Source organism: Crassostrea angulata, chromosome 5, assembly GCF_025612915.1.
Source record: "Crassostrea angulata isolate pt1a10 chromosome 5, ASM2561291v2, whole genome shotgun sequence".
NCBI lineage: Eukaryota > Metazoa > Mollusca > Bivalvia > Ostreida > Ostreidae > Magallana > Magallana angulata.
The window spans coordinates 11,282,498-11,303,440 of NC_069115.1; the positions used below are offsets into that span (position 1 = coordinate 11,282,498).

General features: G+C 33.3%; 1 protein-coding gene and 1 long non-coding RNA gene across 2 annotated transcripts; both read left to right on the plus strand.

Annotated features, from left to right (window-relative positions):
* The first annotated feature begins 7,786 nt into the window (after positions 1 to 7,786).
* LOC128186022 (uncharacterized) lies at positions 7,787 to 8,974 on the plus strand. The gene is made up of 2 exons (XR_008243879.1): positions 7,787 to 8,062; positions 8,795 to 8,974. It is a non-coding gene; the product is annotated as an uncharacterized LOC128186022 (long non-coding RNA).
* A 420-nt stretch (positions 8,975 to 9,394) lies between these two features.
* On the plus strand, positions 9,395 to 19,546 carry LOC128186021 (uncharacterized). The gene is made up of 4 exons (XM_052855750.1): positions 9,395 to 9,536; positions 9,814 to 9,896; position 10,455; positions 19,265 to 19,546. The coding sequence occupies exons 1-4, from the start codon at positions 9,482 to 9,484 to the stop codon at positions 19,438 to 19,440; spliced, it is 315 nt and encodes a 104-aa protein (XP_052711710.1). The 5' UTR covers positions 9,395 to 9,481; the 3' UTR covers positions 19,441 to 19,546.
* The last annotated feature ends 1,397 nt before the right edge of the window (positions 19,547 to 20,943 follow it).

Below are 20,943 nucleotides of genomic sequence, written 5' to 3' on the forward strand. Positions count from 1 at the left end.
CCATACATCACCTGACACCCACATAGCAATTTCATGAAATCTGTCAACTGCGCATCTTCCATTCATTTTTTAGTTTCTTTACTACCTTTTATTTGTAAATCATTTTTTTCAATTTTATTTATTTATTTTTATTGAATTTTATCTCTTTTGAATCAAAATTCGAGTCTATATCATAAGTGCCGTACGAGTTAACAACGGGGGTTCAAATTTTCATTAGATAACTCGGACGCCAATTTTAATTAGCTAATTAACTTAATCAGGCGTGAAGTTGGCAGTCGATTGATTACTTTAGAGCGATCGGCGACAGTAGCAACACCTTCTTTAAGAATGTGAACAAATGTTTATAATGTAGCTGTTCTTTTTTATAGTTTCTTAAGTAGTTTAGTAGTAGCTTTAGATTTTGTTTTCTTTGTTTCGTACTCATGTAATTTATTTTTTGGTCCTGAAGAAGGGACTGGTTGTCCCGAAAATTTGACAATTTCTATTGTTCGTGTCGTTAGCCATTTTTAGTGCTTTTTATATTCAGTTTACTGGCTTAGTATCTATATATTAGATCCGACACTTTAAAGATGCCTAGTGTTGTTGATTCTATTCAGTGCTTTATATATATATATATATATATATATATATATATATATATATATATATATATATATATATATATATATATATATATATATATATATATATATATATATACCTGACTTATGCATTTCGTAGACGGATTGTATCATTTTATCTTTATTAGGGAGACCAGTAGATTAGGGAGACATATTTTGGTCTCCGTATTATTTTGACCTTGTCTAAAATGTAATTGGCTTATCTTTAAATGAATGAACGGTGCATCAATGTGTCTATTATTTGACATCCAATAGTTGCCTTTTGTCTATATTTTTTCGTAAAAAGGAATTCAATCTGCCTCCATCGTATAGTTAGCAATGACTATTTTTCTGCATTTAGGAGACCAACGAAAACTTCCAATATTGCAAAAAATCTAACATATATAATTTGTTTAGCCTTTAATTATTCTAAATGAACTTGTTTTCAAAATACTTTTTCACTTTTTATGTATAAATCCTAACTAGAAAAAAAGTCGTTAATTTCTTGACCATGTTTGAACATTTGGCAAGTGCTCTCCGCCATTTGTTCCGAGTACTCTCGGAACGTCTCGGGTTAAAACAATGGACCTTTTAACGCCAGCGTGTTGCCTTTTAGGAATCAAAGCCATTTTATGGTAAGTACTTTTGATAATCCTACTACAATTGAACAAAGTAATGTTTTTATGAAGTTTTTTTTTTTAAATATTCAAATAAAATAGGGCGATAATGTGTGCAACTTGACTATTTTACACCAAATGTTGATTAATCTTCGAGGACATTCGAAACGAAGTTAACAATAAAAGCACGATATTCATTTCCACTGTACGTTTGATGTAATATGTAATTCAAGGATTTATCAGTACCTTCTCAGGAGCAAAAGTCGTCCCCATTCCCAATTGGAAATAAGTTCACTCCAGCAGCTGTCCAAATTATGATCCCAATTAGTATAGCAGTATTTTTCCCCAACTGGTAAATAGTTCTTATGGTTTTTTTTTTTATCAAAAAATACTTCGTAAAATAACCAGAATGTCCAAAAATGTTCAGTATTAACAAATGATTAAACCCATTTAGCAAAACTGCAGTCATAAAAGTTTCAAAACACGCTGTAAACATCGCCAACTTTTAATCCGATTTTCCTCTGTTTTTCTAAACCATCGTTATTTTGTGGTATACAGTACAGTACTGTAAATGGTACATGTTTTTTTTTTTTACACACACTAGACTGATATAAAAGTAAAAGGTAAATGTTATGAAATATTTCAAACAGAAAAATACATTCTCAATTTAAAAGGGGATGTTGATAAATTCTTAATAATGTAATACTTTTATGACCAGTGTTGAAGGTGTTTATTTCAGGGAAAAAGACTTGTTCTAATAACTAAATATAGGAATATTTTACATATATCTATATTGTGAAGTTAATTAGATTCTATTCAATTAAAGTCTAGCTCTTTGATTTTCCATTATGATAATAAATTCAGAAATCATGATGTATGCAACATATGATTTTTCCCAACTGCATGAAATTGTCGATACATTGTACAATTTTCCCAATTCCAAAAAAAAATGGCATTTTCAAAATAAAAAAAGGCTGAAAAATCCCTGTAATTATATAGCTAGTTTATTGAAAATGGACAGAAAAGTAAACCGAAGAATGTCGCTTTATGTAAATAGATCGACATGAAGAATTTTCTATATTACAGTTATATGTACCAGTAATATTGTTTTAAATTAATTATGTACGTAATGTAGATATATGTACATGTACCCCTTGTTACCTAAATGAATTAAAAGCAAATTAAGATCAGTTGCTCTTTTTCACTTGTATAGTGGAAAGATAGCCGACTATTCTATGTACGAATTGACTTATTATAGGTAAGATAGTCAGGCCTCCATGTTTACAACCGGGATGCTCACCCCACATTTACAATTGTGACCCACATTTACAAATGTGACATCATAGTATCACTCTCGTTTGGCTTTTCGGATATTATCAGGTTTGTAAAATTTTTGGCTTTTGATGATTAATAATAATGTACCGGTAAACAATGTGTCTGCAGATTCCCGTTGGGCTGAGTGTGATCTGTTGACCAGGCAAAACATGTATGTCTTGATTATACAGCGTTGTGCACAATGTGCTCTCAAGAACATTCAATCCAGAAGCATGACCAATGTAGCAACACTTTTAAAACTACTTTTTGATACTTGTATTAATTTCAATGTTTATGCGCACCCGGGGCGCCCTTCCCCCTGTAATTGTTGATTTATTAGAATAACATGACATGTTTCATACATGATAGCATTAGAAATGGTCGATGGTTGTAAATATTTTGTTGTTTACCAATTTAATGTATGTTCTCACTAGAACATGCACATATGATATATGGTAGACTATTATCACATTCAACTCTCTCTCTCTCTCTCTCTCTCTCTCTCTCTCTCTCTCTCTCTACAGCAGCGATTCATCTTATGACCTTTAAAAATCATGCACCTGCACTCTTGCGAGTATACAAAATGTTGTAAAATGTTCGTACTATATATTGTTCGTGCATTGCACTGCGATGATTTGGATCGCATTCAGTCGCGTCTGAATAGTGTGCATGTCCACAATTTTTAAGGAGACTTGATGCAAGCACTAAAACGCATGCAACAAATGCGAGACCTCATGCAATATATGAGAGAGCTCGTGCGAATCTAAAACATTCCGATCGCAAAGAGTTGTAAAGTGCTCGTACGCCAATTGTGAATGGGGCTTAATGTAGATGTTTATGAATCCAAAAGTTTTCTTTGCATATAAACAATGCTTTCACACAGGTGCTTGTGGTTTTAATGTAGGTTTTGGAGTTATTAGCACAACCAGTCATGTCAGTGGAGATTTTCTCCTACAGGAGAAACATTAAAAGGACAGGATGGGGAGGAGAGATTGACGACAAGCACAGAAAACAAAATATTTATCTATAAATATAATGGAAAAGAACTTTGGTAATACGATTTATACATATTTACATGAAGCTGGAGGTATGTAGCTCCTGATGTGAAAAAAAAAATTGAAGGAACGTTTATCCAATTTTTTTTTTCAGACCAGGAGATAAAGACCTGCAGCTAAATGTAATATTTTAACATTTATGTATGGCAGTAATGTTTCTAGAAATAACTATAAACAATTCTTATTAAGTCAAGCAAAAATACCAGTAATTATATGCTTCTTATTTAAGGTTTGATTTCTTTTTATGTACACTGTAGTATTGATGCTGTCAGGAGTGAACAACCATACATGTATCTGCCAGTTTGTAAATGATGGCAAGGACGATGCAAACTCCACCATAAACTCAGAGTGTTTAATGGAAGCTAGGGAATACCTATGATTGTTTGCTAAGAGAGACATTGTGGTTGGGGAAGAGATACTTCATGTATATGACTATGGTTGTGATGGGAAAAGCTTGCGGTGGCGCAGCAAGGCAGGAAAATGGTTGGATTAATTATACACAAAAAATAATTATTAAGAGAAAGTTTACTGATTTACAATCAGGCTTTGGATATCTTGTTATCTGGCTTTGGTTTTGTTTTTGCATTTTTTCGTACATTGATTTGTTTTAAACTAATCTAAAAAATAGGTTTTTCTCAAGAATTTAAAAAGTATCAGAATAGATAATTTATATGTTTTTATTGAAAAACAAGCCTAAAACTTCTGTTAGTGTTGTTAAATAGGTTAAAAATCGTGATCAATTAATCAGCAGAATTGGTTGTCTCTTGCCAACTGATGATCGGTCAATAATCGAATCGGTAACAAATTATATTAAATTCAATAATATGGGGCACTAAATTTTATGCTATGTATAATCTAAAATATATAAGTGCTATTTTCACTTCCTTTTAAAAGCTTATAAGACTTTTGCTGTATTTTTATTAGGTAGAATGTTACACATCTTTTGAGATTGAAGAAAACCCCCAGCTCACAACAGTTTTCATTTCATTCACTACAGATTAGAAAACAAAATGATAGGTATAATATTAATGTAATAAACCCAGACTGAGTATAATTGATTATAAAATCTAAAATCGATTATGATAAATCGACAACCTTTTCAACTGATCATTGATTGAAATTCAATCATCGTGACAACACTAGCCCCTGTTCATGTACATGTTTTTACCGGTACTAGTTTTGATTGATTTCAAAAAAGGCTGTATCCTTTTGATTTTGGTAATGGTTTTGTTAGGTTTTATTTCACTTTATTTTGTTTATAGTTGTTTGATTTTCTTTCAATTTTAACATTATATACGGTTCTTGTGCTGACCTGAATAGATTTATTTTGTTTTCATTATCAAGCACTATTAAATTAAAAGCTCGAAAGAGGTGTCCAGTTGTGCAGTGGACAATGCACTTGCTTATCACCACTGCGACCCAAGTTTAATCCCCATGATCGACAGTTGTTGTGTATGATAGGGTACATTGGTCGCCTGCATGGACACGTGGGTTTTCTCCAGTCACCCCAACTTCTTCCCACATCATGACCCACTCGCGCTAACATCCATGCCAACAAAAAGCTATTAATATAAGTCAGTGTGCATTGTGAATCTGTCACTAATGTGGAGAGTCTCCTTTGCAAAACAAAATTGTTTTTTGTTAGATAAATTACAAAATCTGTTTCTGTAGTAAATATGTATATTTTGCAAATTGTTTACAGAATGTACTTCTTGAAAAATATACATTTACCGGTACATAGAATTATCAGATTTGGTAGGTTAGTTAATTTAAGCATCAATCTGAATTGGAATTCATTTTTCACTGAATATTGGTACAGTCTTGTTTTTGTACCATGGCTGAAAAGCTTGATTTAGTCAGTGGTATGTTGTCAGATTTATAAAAAAGAAACATCAATTACCAAATGTGGTAAACTAATAATTGATGAATGTTTATGAAAGAAAATTTTCTATATTGTTTTAATTTCTTTCAGTTCCCTCTGATGTGGATTCTGACCCATTTAGTGTATCAAACTACTCGCCAAGTTCTGATTCTGAATCAGATGAAAATAAGAAGGTTTTGGGTAATGTTATTATTTAAAGAATAATTTTGCATCTGCAGTCAATTTTCACTTTGCAAAAATTACCTGAAAGAACAAGAGGCTGAGAGCCCAGTCATTTTAATTCAGACTAAAGTAAATCCATTTATATTAACTAGATATACTTTGAAATGTAGTTGTGTATAACAATCTACATGTTGATCTGGTCTCCCTAATGCTGTGATAATGCATTAGATTTACATGATATGAGTGGAATGTACTGGATGTAATATATTTGTAACAGTTATATTTATTTTGTTTAATCATTAGGAATGAAATTTGCAATGATTTAAAAAAGTAAACGTAGAAGCTTGTATTTACAATACAATATATTGGTATTTTTACAGAGTCCACCCCAAATTCATTGAGAGCTAGCCGCAACACAATGGGAAAACGGGGCATCTTGACCCTCAGAGAAAACAGTGAGCATTTTGAAGCAGGTAAATGAATTAAATTCAATGTTGCAATGTTATTATGTTTTTAAGCAAGAAACATTAATACAATCAGTGGGGTAGCTAGACCTGAAACGAAGTGCATGCTTAAAATGGCAGGGGGTGTGGGGGCCACCATGAGGCCCCCAGTGGGTCCAGGACAAAGCCCAGGGGGCGAAAGCCCCCGGAAGCTCATGGATTCTGACGATTTTTAACACCAAAAATTAAAGCAGAAATTGAAAGGAATGCTTACTATTTAAGCCTATTTTTAGGCAGTTAAAATTGTTTTGGTTATAGTTTAGGCATAAAATAAAATCACAAAACTTATTAAAAGTTAAAAGAAGAATTTTTTTTTGACATTTGCCTTTGACCCACTCAAAGCTTTTATTCTTAAGTTCATTTTCACATAGTTTATGGTAATGAATATCTCAATACAGCTGTGATATTCTATCGGGGAAATTTAAAATGTGTAAAATAAATATTTGCCTTTTTAGGTACATGCATTGTGTACTGTTTCTTTTATATGGTACTTTAAGACCATATTGCGTGGCTATATTTGGTGCTCAATACGTCTTTGTTTAGCATTGATTTCGGATAAAGTAGGACCGAGTGACGGAAACGGGTTGATGGAATAACTAAGTATGGACCTTAATACTTGAATTCTTTTTTTTATATTTTTTTTTCTTTATTTATTTTTTTACTGATTTTCCCCCCAAATGATGTGCATGCTCAGGCATATAAGCATACATGGTAGCTACGCCACTGACAGTGTACAATTTACTACTCAAGTCTAAGATTGCTCGTGATCTTGGGGCTTGGTCTCCCTAATGCTGTGATAATGCATTTGATTTCCATGATATGAGTGGAATGTAATGGATGTAATATATTTGTTATACTTATAAGTACATGTATAAGTCATTAGGAATAAGTTTTGCAAAGAGATAAAGAAGTAAACTTAGAAGCATGTATTTATGATACAATATATTGGTACTTTTTTACAGAGCCCACCCCAGTTTCATTGACATCTAGCTGCAACACAATGGAAAAACAGGACAGCTTGACCCTAAGGTAAAGCAGTGAGCGGAGGTTGACAATGGTTTTCGAGGGGTGCCAAGTTCAAGAGATACCCTCCCAAACAGGCACTATTCATTTTATTTTACTGAATGTCTTATTTCTAAAGAAAATTTTACTGCTTTTATTTAGAAATGAAGTGAATTCTACGACAAACCGTACGCTCATAATTTAAGCGCATGTAACAGTTCGTTGTGTTACCAATTGCCAAGTGTGTTGCTAACGCTGAGGGTAATAGAACGGATTACCAACTGCGTCTAAACCAATCAGATTTCAGTATTTAACATTTAACATGAAAGTATAATAAAATTGTTTGTCTGGTCTCCCTAATGCTGTGATAATGCATTAGATTTCCATGATATTAGTGGAATGTAATGGATGTAATATATTTGTTATATTTATTTTTATTAATCATTAGGAATAAACTTAGCAATGATATAAAGAAGTAAACTTAGAGAATTGAAATTGCAATACAATATATTGATACTTTTTACAGAGTCCACCCCAAATTCATTGAGATCTAGCCGCAACACAATGGGAAAACGGGACATCTTGACCCAAGGAGAAAACACTGAGTATTTTGAACAAGGTAAATGAATTAAACTAAATGTTGCAATGTTATTATGTGATCCTGGGGCTTGGTCTCCTTAATGCTGGGATAATGTATTTGATTTCCATGATATGAGTGGAATGTAATGGATGTACTGGTAATATATTTGTATTATTTATTTTAATTAGTCATAAGGAATAAAATTTGCAATGATTTAAAAAGTAAATGTTGAAGCTTGTATTTACAATACAATATATTAGTACTTTTATACAGAGTCCATCACAGATTTATTGAGAGCTAGCCGCAACGCAATGGAAAAACAGGACATCTTGAACCTCAGAGAAAACAGTGAGCATTTTGAACAAAGTAAATGAATTATAATCAAAGTTGCAACGTTATTATGTATAACAATTAACGTGTTTGTCTGGTCTCCCTAATGCTGTGATAATGCATTTGATTTCCATGATATGAGTGGAATGTAATGGATGTAATATATTCTCCTATATGTAAAAATATTCCTAAATATAAATACACTGTGTTAGAGTAAAATCCCAAGAGATCCGAATATCAACATGGTGTGTAACTTTGAAGCGAGCAAAAAAGTGTTGAATCCTTCAATAATATGAATTAAATATTTAGATGAAAAGTATTTACAGCCTCAGAATGGTTTGTTATGAACAATTTGACTGTTATTTTCAATACAACTTCATTATTTTTCTCAAAAATCGATTCGGAGCGATTCTGCAATTTTCTGCTACATTACGGGTATATGGGAGGCATTCCTGTCAGATTATTATAACTAAGCAGAGTGTAGTGAAATTAATAGCATTATTGTAGGCTTAAAGCTTGGTTATGTAATTGTAAACAATACGGTGGTCGATGTAGTAAATGTCCGATATCATATGCAATGTCAACCCGTGCACGCACGGGTCAAAGTCTAGTAAGAATAATTAATTTTGACTTGTGAAAGAAAGTAATCATTTTAAGATTGATAAAGCCACACAAGGGGCAACTGTTTCTTTAAAAGATTTCTTGTTTTAAACTTTATTTATGCAATAACGATTCTTTGATCTGTTGCAGTTCCATACCATTGTTTTCCCTCTCTCAGTTCCTGTGATGAAAGAAGTCAACTTGATAGGTTTGTTTCAATCTATTTTGTGAATGTTTTTCTTGTTTGATAATAGGTTAGTCATACATATGTAGCTGCAACAATGTAGCCCTCTCCGATTTTTTATAACTGATGTTTACTCCCCCCCCCCCCTCCCCCCCCCCCCCCCCCCAAAAAAAAAAAAAAAAAAAAAAAAAACAGGAGAGGGCTAAATTATTGCAGCTAGGTGTTAGGCTTCTGGCTTTTGAATGACAATGTATAGATGGAGTTATTTCCTTGTGACTTGTGACAGAGGCTGTAGTGCACAATTCCATTTGACTTTCAAGAAATGTTCAGATAGTAATGAAAATGTAAAGTGTTTAATTACATTTGCTGAGTACCACTTTCAATACTGTAAAAGGGATTATTTACATGTGAGGGAAAATTTACACTTAAGCTTAAAACTGGGTAAAATACCCCCACATTTGCATATGGGCAGTGCTTTAGTGTGGTAAATCACTGTGTATATATTTCTTTTTCTTTTTTTCTTCATTAAATAATTTTTGTATTTGTATACATTTTTGAAATTTTATCTAAATGGGTGAGTGTCGGAGTTACATGTGCACAATCCTAAAGGTCCAAGTACAGCACCTGAATCACATGTGACTGAAGAAGATTTGATGTCCAAACCCTGCGAGAGTGGAAATGCAAATGCATCGGATGTTACACCACAAGGTGATCAGTCTTTTTTTTTATTTGTGTGAATCTGCATGTGTGTGGTAGTGGTGGTGGGGGGGGGGGGGGGGGGGGGGGGGTAATAGAAGTCATATTATTGAAATGATAAAAACTTTTCTCAATAATTTTCTTTCTTTATTTAAGATGACAATGGTACATTGATTTGCATCGTTTAATAATTAAAACCCATCCATAATGTTTTCTCTTTTCAATATGTTTCATGCATGCCTGTCCTTAGTATTTGCAAAGTAAGATATTCATGATATTGTTATTACAGAGTGCTTCTTTGAGATCGAAGATGATAATGGAACTAAAGTTCTTGCAAGCCCAGTTGCAGCCAAGAAGACTAAAAGCAGCTCAGTTGATATATCTTTGTTGCTTGGTCTGTCTATCCACAATTTGATGAATTAGCAATTTTTAGGTCACCTGAGTTTATTGCTATCCGTTTTCGTCCGTTATTGTGCATCGTGCCTTAACAATTTTACATTTTTAACTTCTTCTTAAAAACTACAGGGCTGATTATTACCATTTTTGATGTGAGGCATCTCTATGGTGAGAGGAATCTAAATTGTAAAATCCATGGCTCTACTACCCCCGGGGCGCCACATGTGGGGCCAAATTTGCAAAAAAAGAGCCAAATTTTAAAAAATATTCTTCTCTATTCCCACACATGTTAGGAAAAAACTGGTTGCATAGTTATAATGTCCATGAAGCCCTCTACATAAATTGTGAAATTCATGGCCCCTGGGTCAGGGGTTCAGGCTCTAGAATGGGGCCAGTATGGCCATATAGTATATATGTATTTAATCTTAGAAAATCTTCTTCTCTACCCCATATATATTTGTTAAAACTAAATGCATGATTATGATGTCCATATTGTGAAATTCATGACCCCTGGGTCAGGGGTTCAGGCTCTAGGGTGGGGCTAATATGGCCATATAGTAAAAATGTATTAAATCTTAGAAAATCTTCTTTTCTACTCCCATATAAATATATATATATCTGGTTATAAAGTCCATGAAGCCCTCTACCAAAATTGTGAAATTTATGACCCCCGGGTCAGGGGTTCAGGCTCTAAGGTGGGGCCAATATGGCCATATAGTAAAATGTTTTAAATCTTAAAAAATCTTCTTCTCTACTCCCACACATGTGGGCAAAAAACTGAATACAAGGTTACGATGTCCACTAACTCCTCTACCTAAATTGTAAAATTCATGGCCCCTGGGTCAGGGGTTCAGGACATGAGGGGGGGGGGGGGAGGCAATATAGTGTTAATGCATATAATGTTATAACATTTTCTTCTCTATTCTCACACATCTGTATAAAAAACTGACCTATAATTATGTTTACCAGGAAGTCCTTTACTGAAAGAACTAGATAGGATATATATAGTAGAAATGCCCCCAATGTTTCTATAAAATAAACTGCACGTACATTAAGAAATATAATATTTTTTATAAAGTTGATAACAAGCACTAACTATAGAAACTGTTTGATTTCTTCACAAGTGTTGGTAAAATAAAATTAAATGGATGGAATACATGCCTATTTCTGAAAAACACCAAGAAAACCACTATTTTTAACTTTCTTGCGTTCTAAAAAATATGAGCGACTAAGAATACCACAACAAAATTTCCTCTGTAGTAAGCAATAGATATGTACTTTCTTTATTTAAAATTTTTTCGTGGTATTCTAAGTCGCTCATGTTCAAATATCGAAAATTCGGAGAAAAATCGTGTGAAAAATTATAATAATCAGTCTGAATCGATCGGCGTAATTTTTTTCCGGAAACAAACATTGTGACGGTGAAGCTGAACTTGCAGAAGTTTGGTAAGTGCACATTATTTTATGTAGTTACATATGTGTATTTTTACAAAATTATCAGCAATGTTACTTTTCATTATGATTTATTTAGTTTTTATCCTTTAAAGTATGACTTTTAATGTGAACAACACAATAAGTATCAAGATTGACGCGGCTTACGTAGCTTTCCTGCAGCACAGCTTGAAATGACTACATACCATATCGGGTCATACTAAAACACGCCTGCCGACGCCTGCCGGGGAAAACACGCCTGCCGAGAGAAAACCGCACGCCTGCCGTTTACCTGATGGATTATTTTAATATTTTCTTTGATATTTTATTTAACTTAACTAAATTAAGTATCATAATAACAAAAAGTTGACTTTATATTGATTATTTAGCACAAAATTAGCAAAAATGTTCAATGTTGGTAAAGATAGATAACTCTTACGTAGAATCCATACGCCTGCCGAGGAAATCTAGACGCCTGCCGTTAATTTGATGGATTATTTTACTTTTTTCTTTGATATTTTATTTCTTTTAACTAAATAGATGATAATAGAAATCAAAAGTTGATTTTATATTAATTAATTAACACAAAATAAGTAAAAATCGGGTAAGCTGATAGCTCTTACGAAGAAATCATACGCCTGCCAAGAAAATGTATACGCCTGCCGTTTAGTTGATGGATTATTTTAATTATTTTTTTAATATTTTAGTTTACTTGGCTTAATAAACTATAACAGAAATAAAAAGTTGACTTTAAATTCGTTAATTAACACAACATTAGTAAAAATCGGTAAAATAGATAACTCTTACGCAGAATGCATACGCCCGCCGAGAAGAGAACACGCCTGCCGCTTACCTGGTGGATGATTTTAAATTTTTTATTTATATTTCATGTTTTCTAACTTGATAAATGATCAGATTAATTAAATATTTACCACATTTTTTAATCAACACAACATGAGAAAAAAACCACACGCCTGTCGTTTACCTTAAGATGAATTAATATTTTTCTTATGTTAGTATTTTATTTTACTGTACTAAATAGCAAGCATAGATAAAAAGGAAAAAAATTGCGAAGGGCTTAAAAATAAAGGGAAAACTCTTATGTAGAAATCTTACGACTGTCGATTTAATATGCACGCTTGCCATTTTATTTATGTCATTTTTATTTGTATAAACTAATTTATAAATTACTTAAAGATTGCTAAATATAGACTTAACATTTTGCCTTATAATTATGTTCATAACTTTACTTATTGCTGCTATTGATTAATCATATTATATGAAGTCGGGTGATACGGAATGATATAATATGTATGTCATCCCTTTTAAGTTTGACAAAGTTTTGTTTTCTATCAGAATTTAATATTTTGATTAAACCTGTCGCTGAAGCTTTTTATGATAGAAATACAGAGTAAGATTTATCAACACGTCTATAGATACGAAACGCCCAAGGAATATACATGTGTACGCTTTTACGCTTGTCGAATGCCTATATTATTGCATGATATGATTTTTTTCATTAATTTTCTTTTTCAGTCAACTGTGTACATGATCATAGAATAAGAATGAAATAAAACTTTGTGTGTTGTAAAGAGGGATACTTATAATCAATATCATAACTTTTCGCCTAACGCAAAAGTTGAATATCTTGTATTTTCAAACAATATTTCATATTTCATTTAACTTTACCACGTAAACGAATAGAGACATAACAATTAGATTTCAATGATATTAAAACGTAACACGAAACGTGTGCATCCAGTATATTTTTTTCAGGTGGGGGGTGGGTAATATTTAGGTTTGTTCACTCTTCCCCTTGGAACGTTCATAGGCTGCTTTTCGTTGTGGTTAGCGTCAGTGTGATACGCAAAACTTGGGTCGTTTTTCACTCTGCTCATCTCCTTCATGAAGTCAACAAACACACCAAAGGGTGGAAACACAGTCTGATGTTCAAGCTTGTACTTCATGGCTCTGTTGGTCCATTTCTCCTGCAGGCCATACGGAAGTTTTGAAATGATGGGTCTAATCCCTGAGGATGAGTCTAGATAGGCCAACATTGCACTGTACTTCGGATCCTCCTTCAAAAACTTCATCTCCATAAGAATGTCTGACAGATCGTAAAGTTTTTGATGATCTCTGTTGCCAAGCTTTGGGAAACTCAACAGTTTGGCTCTTACGGATGCTTCCACATGTTCTGGTGCACCATAGCGCTCATCCAACCTTTCCCAAAGTCTTCTTAGTCCTCTTGAGATGTCGAAGATGTTGGATGTCCTCATGCTTGTTGCGTGCTTCTTAGATTCCGGACCTAAGTACTTGATAAGAAGGTCCATCTGCTCGGAGTCCAAGACTTGAAGCTCATTCACTACACACATAAAGCTGTGTTTCCAGGCACTGTATGATTCTGGTCTATCGTCAAAGTGAGTAAGTCTGGAGAATAGCAAGTCCTTCCTCAGGAGGAATCGGGTAACAGGAGTTACTTGTGGTCCCTGATCAGTCACAAGTGGTGATAAGGGGTGTGAGGCAGCCACATACGGTTGTGCGACAGGCACGTGAGGGTGTGCGGCAGGCACATGAGGCTGCGCGGCAGGCATGGATGGCTGTGCGGCAGGCACGTGAGGTTGTGCGGCAGGCACGTGAGGTTGTGCGGCAGGCACGTGAGGTTGTGCGGCAGGCACGTAAGGTTGTGCGGCAGGCACGTGAGGTTGTGCGGCAGGCATGTGAGGTTGTGCAGCAGGCACGTAAGGCTGTGCGGCAGGCACATGAGGCTGTGCGGCAGGCACGTGAGGTTGTGCGGCAGGCACGTAAGGTTGTGCGGCAGGCACGTGAGGTTGTGCGGCAGGCACATAAGGCTGTGCAGTAGGCACGTACGGCTGTGCGGCACGCACATAAGGCTGTGCAGTAGGCACGTACGGTTGTGCGACAGGCACGGACGGCTGTGTGTCAGGAACCAAAGGCTGTGCTGCAGGTACATAGGGTTGTGCATCCGGGTCAAGTTGAGTCGGATCGGAAGTACCGGTCGGTAGTCCTGGCGATGCAGAAGGTTGACGTGGAGTGGATTGATCCTGTCCTGGTTTAAAGTTGCTGACTTCGCCTAAGGAACTCGTTCGTCTCTTCATAGGTGACATCTGTATCATGGTCGATTCAAAGGCTTGACAATCAGCTTCAGCTTCTGCAGCCTCTCTCTCGAGATGTAGCATTTCCATTGCAGCATCGAGTTCCACTCGTTGTTTCCTGAGCTCCAATTCTCTGGCGGTGTATGCCATCCTAGCCTTTGCTCGGCTTACATCAGCCCTCTTCTTCGCTAAGATGTCGGCAAAGGAGTCCTCATCCTGATAGTACTCTTCCTGATACTCCTCTTCATCTTGTGTGACGTACTGCCTCTTGCCATCAGTCGTCTGTGATTCCCGGGCATCCTCTGTAGGGTCAGGAGTGACCTGGGTGCCCTCTGTTGAGTCGGGAGTGATCTGCTCTGCTGAGGTAGACATCCTAGTCTTTTTACTGTTCTGCCCCAATAAAAGTCGGACTCACAAGTGTCGGTGAAATCAGTTTATTTGGGAGACAGATAACCGTCTCAGACGACGGTAAAAAGCTGTAACAAAAAAAAATGTAACAATCAATGACTGGTACAGGTTTCCATACAAAAAATATTAGGACAGAGTTTGCAATTAGATTATGAAACCTTACACATATGATTTAAACAGTTGAATTCAGTCTATTCATATGATAAACAGCAAGTTAAAGTAAATTAATCAACTGCAACTCGAAATTAAATGACCAGAAATATGATGGACAAAATGGCGCCCCATACACCGAGCACATGGTAAACATAAAATACAAGATTTCAAGAATATGCATCGCTTAGCATTACTGACATGAAACATACAGATAATTCACATAAAAATATGTTGAAATAACCTAGTTTACAAATGTCAAAAGACTTACACTGTGGATTACAAGCCTCGATACAGAGAATCAGAGTTGTGCATACATCGAGTATGGCGCGGTTTTCCAACATAAAAAATTAAGTCGTACGACAAATCTTTCGTAACAAAAAATAAAATGTACACGAAACATGACAGGAGTTGTCTACTTACCTGATTTTTACTTAGTTTGTGTTAATTAATGAATATAAAGTCAACTTTTTACTGCTATTAGATTTTATTTTGTTGGAGAAAATTAAAATTATCCATCAATTAAACGGCGGGCATATAGATTTCTTCTGCTACCGGATGAATTCTACGTACGAGTTATCTACCTTTACCAACATCTTTGATTTTTCGTCGATAAATCCGTTATAAAAGCTTAAAAAAATATTTTGTTGTGTGAATTAATATTATTTTATCACATTTAATCATAATCAATCGTAATTATATCGATATATAGCCGCATTTGCCGTGGGACTTACGTGGGACTTACGTGGGACTTGTTTTCCCCGTGGGACTTGTTTTAGTATCAGCGTTCGTAAGAGCTATCAGCTTACCCGATTTTTACTTATTTTGTGTTAATTAATTAATATACAATCAACTTTTGATTTCTATTATCATCTATTTAGTTAAAAGAAATAAAATATCAAAGAAAAAAGTAAAATAATCCATCAAATTAACGGCAGGCGTCTAGATTTCCTCGGCAGGCGTATGGATTCTACGTAAGAGTTATCTATCTTTACCAACATTGAACATTTTTGCTAATTTTGTGCTAAATAATCAATATAAAGTCAACTTTTTGTTATTATGATACTTAATTTAGTTAAGTTAAATAAAATATCAAAGAAAATATTAAAATAATCCATCAGGTAAACGGCAGGCGTGCGGTTTTCTCTCGGCAGGCGTGTTTTCCCCGGCAGGCGTCGGCAGGCGTGTTTTAGTATGACCGACCATATCCTTATAAAAAGTTAAAATTTACTAATTTAGAACAAATATTATTGAAAATGTTCATATGTATTAAAATAGAATGTGTTTTATTTTTTATTTATGAAAAAAGTGGTGTAAACAAACGCATTCGTTTTTACAGACGACGATTGTCGCCTGATGTCAGTAGCCTATACAGTGAAATTATGCACAGAAGCCATGTAGTACTTAGTAGCTCAAAGTAATGTAAGTACTGGTTGGTTTTTGTTAATCCTTTGAACATTTTACAATGCTAAATCACGAATGTATTGCTGAAAACCAAATTCATCTTCAAACCCCTCGAAATCTATTTTTAGAATGTGGAAAGCCCCCAACTTTGTTGACAGTACATAATCAAAGTACTGAAAGTACTGAAAAGCATATAGTGATTGTATTTGCATTCAGGTGGAATATTACACTGAAACATTACCATATGGATCGTTTAAGTATCAAATCTAAAACAATATTTCGTTGTTCAAAGAAGAATATATGCTCTTAAAATTATTTTATACAATATATTTTTTGAATTTCTTAAAAAGTGGAAATATGTTTGTTTCAATAAATGCATAATATTAATATCAAATAAATTAATTATACATTTTATTCTATATTAAAAATTATTTATGAAAATAAATTAAAACATTCACATTTTTCAAACCTATATGAATAAAAAATTGCATGGTACCTCATTTGGATTTTTAAAAATGCTTTTCATGGCATATGTTTAAGAAATGTGTTTTGTATTGATGACTTTTTTCAGATCATGAATATTCATTGTATGTGCTAGCTTGTTAGTTTACAGTATGTATATAGCATATATTTTTTAAAATTGTGTTGTTAAAAGTTGATATTTTTCTTTCAGATAATGAAACATTATTACAGTGCACACATGTACATGTAATTGTAATATGTATCTGCTAATGTACATAAATGTACCATACGATCTGTTGATAGTACGATAAATTCTGTTGATTATTTAATTTACATGTAGCCTGTTGTGAAGAATTATTTGATGTGTATACAACATGTGTACATGTACAATCACAATGTTGTTGACTATTATATGATTTCTTGAAACCATTACTTTAATATGAATACTATATGTTATGTGTGCTTGCTTCAGTCATTATATGTGAAGTATATTGGACGATACTAATTTTTACATGTGTTTCATTCATGTTTGTTAATACTTTAGGGAGATATGTATCATTCTTTGTTACATGTAGAGGTACCAATCATTGGATTGGAAATATAATAGATGATACTATTTTGTACATTATCTTCTCTCTCTCTGTGAACACATATATTCTGGAATGTGTAGATAGGAAAAATTCACATTTCAATATGTAGAAAAAATAAGGGAAAAAATAACTACAATGTTAAGTACTACAATGTATGTACCTTTTATACTTGTGCATGCTGTTTGTATTTGGGCTTGAAATATTATTTAATTGGTTACCGAAAAAAGTCATTGAATAAATGCATTTCTGAATTTAAATTACGTTTTTCTTTTGATGTGTTAATGTTATTGATAGTTTTAAAAGTTTTGAAAAGAAGGATGATAAATACGTAATTTATTGTAACGACCATATAAGTAATAGGACAATGTGTTTCGTTTATCTTTTTAATAACAGAACCCTCACTCATATCTTTTGAATTGCATGATTCTACATGTATATGTAAATCAAATGGTTACCAAGAAAATCCTCTAAGATGTCGATAACTAAGGTCACTGCTATGTTAGCACATACAACCTTACACATATGCAGATCTATCTATATCCATATGGTTGCTATGGAATGTTTTTTATTGGTAACAGGAAACACAATGTCATGAACATTAGTATAAAAAAATATGTTACATTATTCATTTAAAAGCTTTTAAAAGTTTATTTTATTAAGTTGTATACTTCTCAGAATGCAATCGGGCTTGAAATAGAAGTTATTTAGTTGGTTACTAAGGAAATCCATGGTTGCCATGGAAACGTTGAGTAAATAATTTTATGCATTTAATGCATTAATTCATGTTGGTACTTCAATTTAATAAACTTATGCTAATCAAATAACAGTAACTTAAAATTTCAAAATTGAATGAAGAGGTTTTTTTCGTAATTTAGACCGAAACCATGGTCACAATTGTTTCGTTGCTAGGCAACTATACTGAAGGGTTACCAAGAAGAAAATCTTACCATGTTGATTACTGAGGTCAACACTATGCATGGCAGTAAAATGAAAATATTTGCTGAGGGGGCAATAAATGGCCCTTATCCTATCTTGTCCTTTTAATTTTCATGTCCCCTGGAGTATGGGTTTTAATTCTAGGTCAGGGCCAAAATGGATGTATAGGTGTTATTGCATATAAAAAAATTATCCTTTTTACTCCCACACACCTGAAAAGAAACTGAATTCATGATTTTGTAGACCCGATCTTTTAAGTTTTTTGCCAAAATTGTAGGTTTCACAGTTCTTTTTGAAAGATTTCAGGCAGGGAGGTGGTCGTCATTACTAATTTATAATTTTTCTACTCCAGAATAAAACCTAATTAATTAAATGCATATATGAGACTCCTAGACAAGTTTGTGTATGGGTTATATGCTACTCAGGTGACCGTTACAGGAATAGAAACAAATTTCTCATGGAGATTTATAATGTGAAATGTTTACATCTTTTCACCATTCGGAACCCATTTGAAATACCTCATACAATTATCCAATTATGTCATCCAGGCTATTTCATGGCCGATGCAATGCAAAATCCCTATAGGCTTTCTATTTTGCGTTGTGTATTGAAGCCTAAAGCGATAGAGGGGGCATTTCAAAACAGATAATCTTGACATATAAGTGGATGAATGTAGTTCGAGCATGAATGTATTTATGAAAATCAAAATATTCAGCAAGAAGTAGTGGAAGCAAAAACCATACAGAGTATGGTATGCCTTGAATCTATACATAGGTATTATCCTTTTTACATGCATATGTAACAATATAATAATTCTGATTGTTCATATTATTTTTAAAATCTTTTCAAGGTAAAAGAAAAATCCAGGAGTTTTTGGAAAAACATGAAATGTGTTCATTGGAACGGCTTGATGAGAGGACCAAATTTTTGAAGATTAGATCTGAAATCTTCAACGAGAGAAAAACAACAAGACTTAGGAGATTTAAAAAATTAAATGAAATGAAATCAATGAAAAAGCAAACATGAATCTCATCATTTTGCATGTAATGTAACTGTAATGTAACAACAAGACGTAGGGCATGTATGATAATTTATTTTTAGCTCACCGAGACGAAGTTCGGGGGAACTTATGCTATACTGCTGGCGTCGGTGTCCGGACTTGGTAAAAGTTTTTGTTGCAGGTCCTGTATCTTAGTTATTTCTTGTCCTATCTTCACCAAAATTGCATGGATGATGCATCTAGACCTTTGTATGAACTTGAAAAACTTGGATGCTGAATCTGGGCAATGAATTTTAGATGCTGGAGATTAAGGTTTTTGGAACAGGTTAACGTTTTTGGTGCAGGTGGCCTTTGATAGCAATTTCTAAATTACTACTGATCCAAACTTGCATGGATGATGCATCTTAAGATACTGATGCACCTGAAAGGCTTGTATACTGAATCTTAGCCATAGGTTTCGGATGCTGGATGAGGTTATGTTTTTTGGAACAGGTCATATATTAAATTTATTTAGTACTATTTCAAACTTGCATAGTTGATTTAACTATAATATAAAGGAATTACAAAGGTAGCTTCAGATGCAGAGCCTGATCTTCATAATCAAGGATGCTAAAAAATGCCGAATCTGAGTCATAGGTTTTGGATGCTGGATGAGGTTTAGTTATTTTGGAACAGGTCACATGATTTATAGACACTTGCTTGCATAGTTAATTTAACTATAATATAAATGAATCATAGAGGTAGCTTCAGTTTCAGATCCTGATCTCTATTATCAAGGATGTTTAAAAAGAATATCCTACCTCACTCTAACCTGATTGATAGATGTGTTTGTTGTTAAATGATATAACATGATTCATATGATATAGTATTGTCAGATTTGATACATTATTGTTTTATATGATACAATGTTATATCATATATTATATTATAAAAAGTTAGTAGGATATTGTATCAATATTTTTGCTCATTATGATATGATATTGTATCATTATATTGTAATGTAAAGTATTTTTTATTATGATGCACTGTTGTATAAAATGATAATGTATTATATACTATTTTATGACATGCTATTGTTTCATATTATATTGCCATATTTAATATGGTATAATATGATACAATATTGTATTGTAATATATAATATCTTATCACATGATATGATATTGTATAAAATGATATTAATTTATATAATATATTATTTTATCACATGAAATAGTATTATTTGATATTGGAATATATAATATTGTAACATATGATACGATATTATATAAAGTGATATTGTATTATATAATATATTACTGTATCACATGATATTGTATCATATGATTTGATACAATGTTGAATCAAGTTATATTGTATTTTATGATACAATATCATATTATGTATCAAATATGATATAATATCATACAATATCATACTTAAGTATACAATATAATATAATGTGTTACAAAATTGTGATGTATTATGTGATATGACATTATATCATATATTATGATATTGTATTATGTGATCAAATGCAATAATGTATT

Bases quoted from the DNA above. Each gene is read 5' to 3' on its own strand.
- LOC128186021 (XM_052855750.1), top strand. From the start codon at position 9,482: ATGTCCAAACCCTGCGAGAGTGGAAATGCAAATGCATCGGATGTTACA. The intron at 9,537-9,813 runs GTGATCAGTCTT...TTGTTATTACAG, and splicing joins ATCGGATGTTACACCACAAG to AGTGCTTCTTTGAGATCGAA.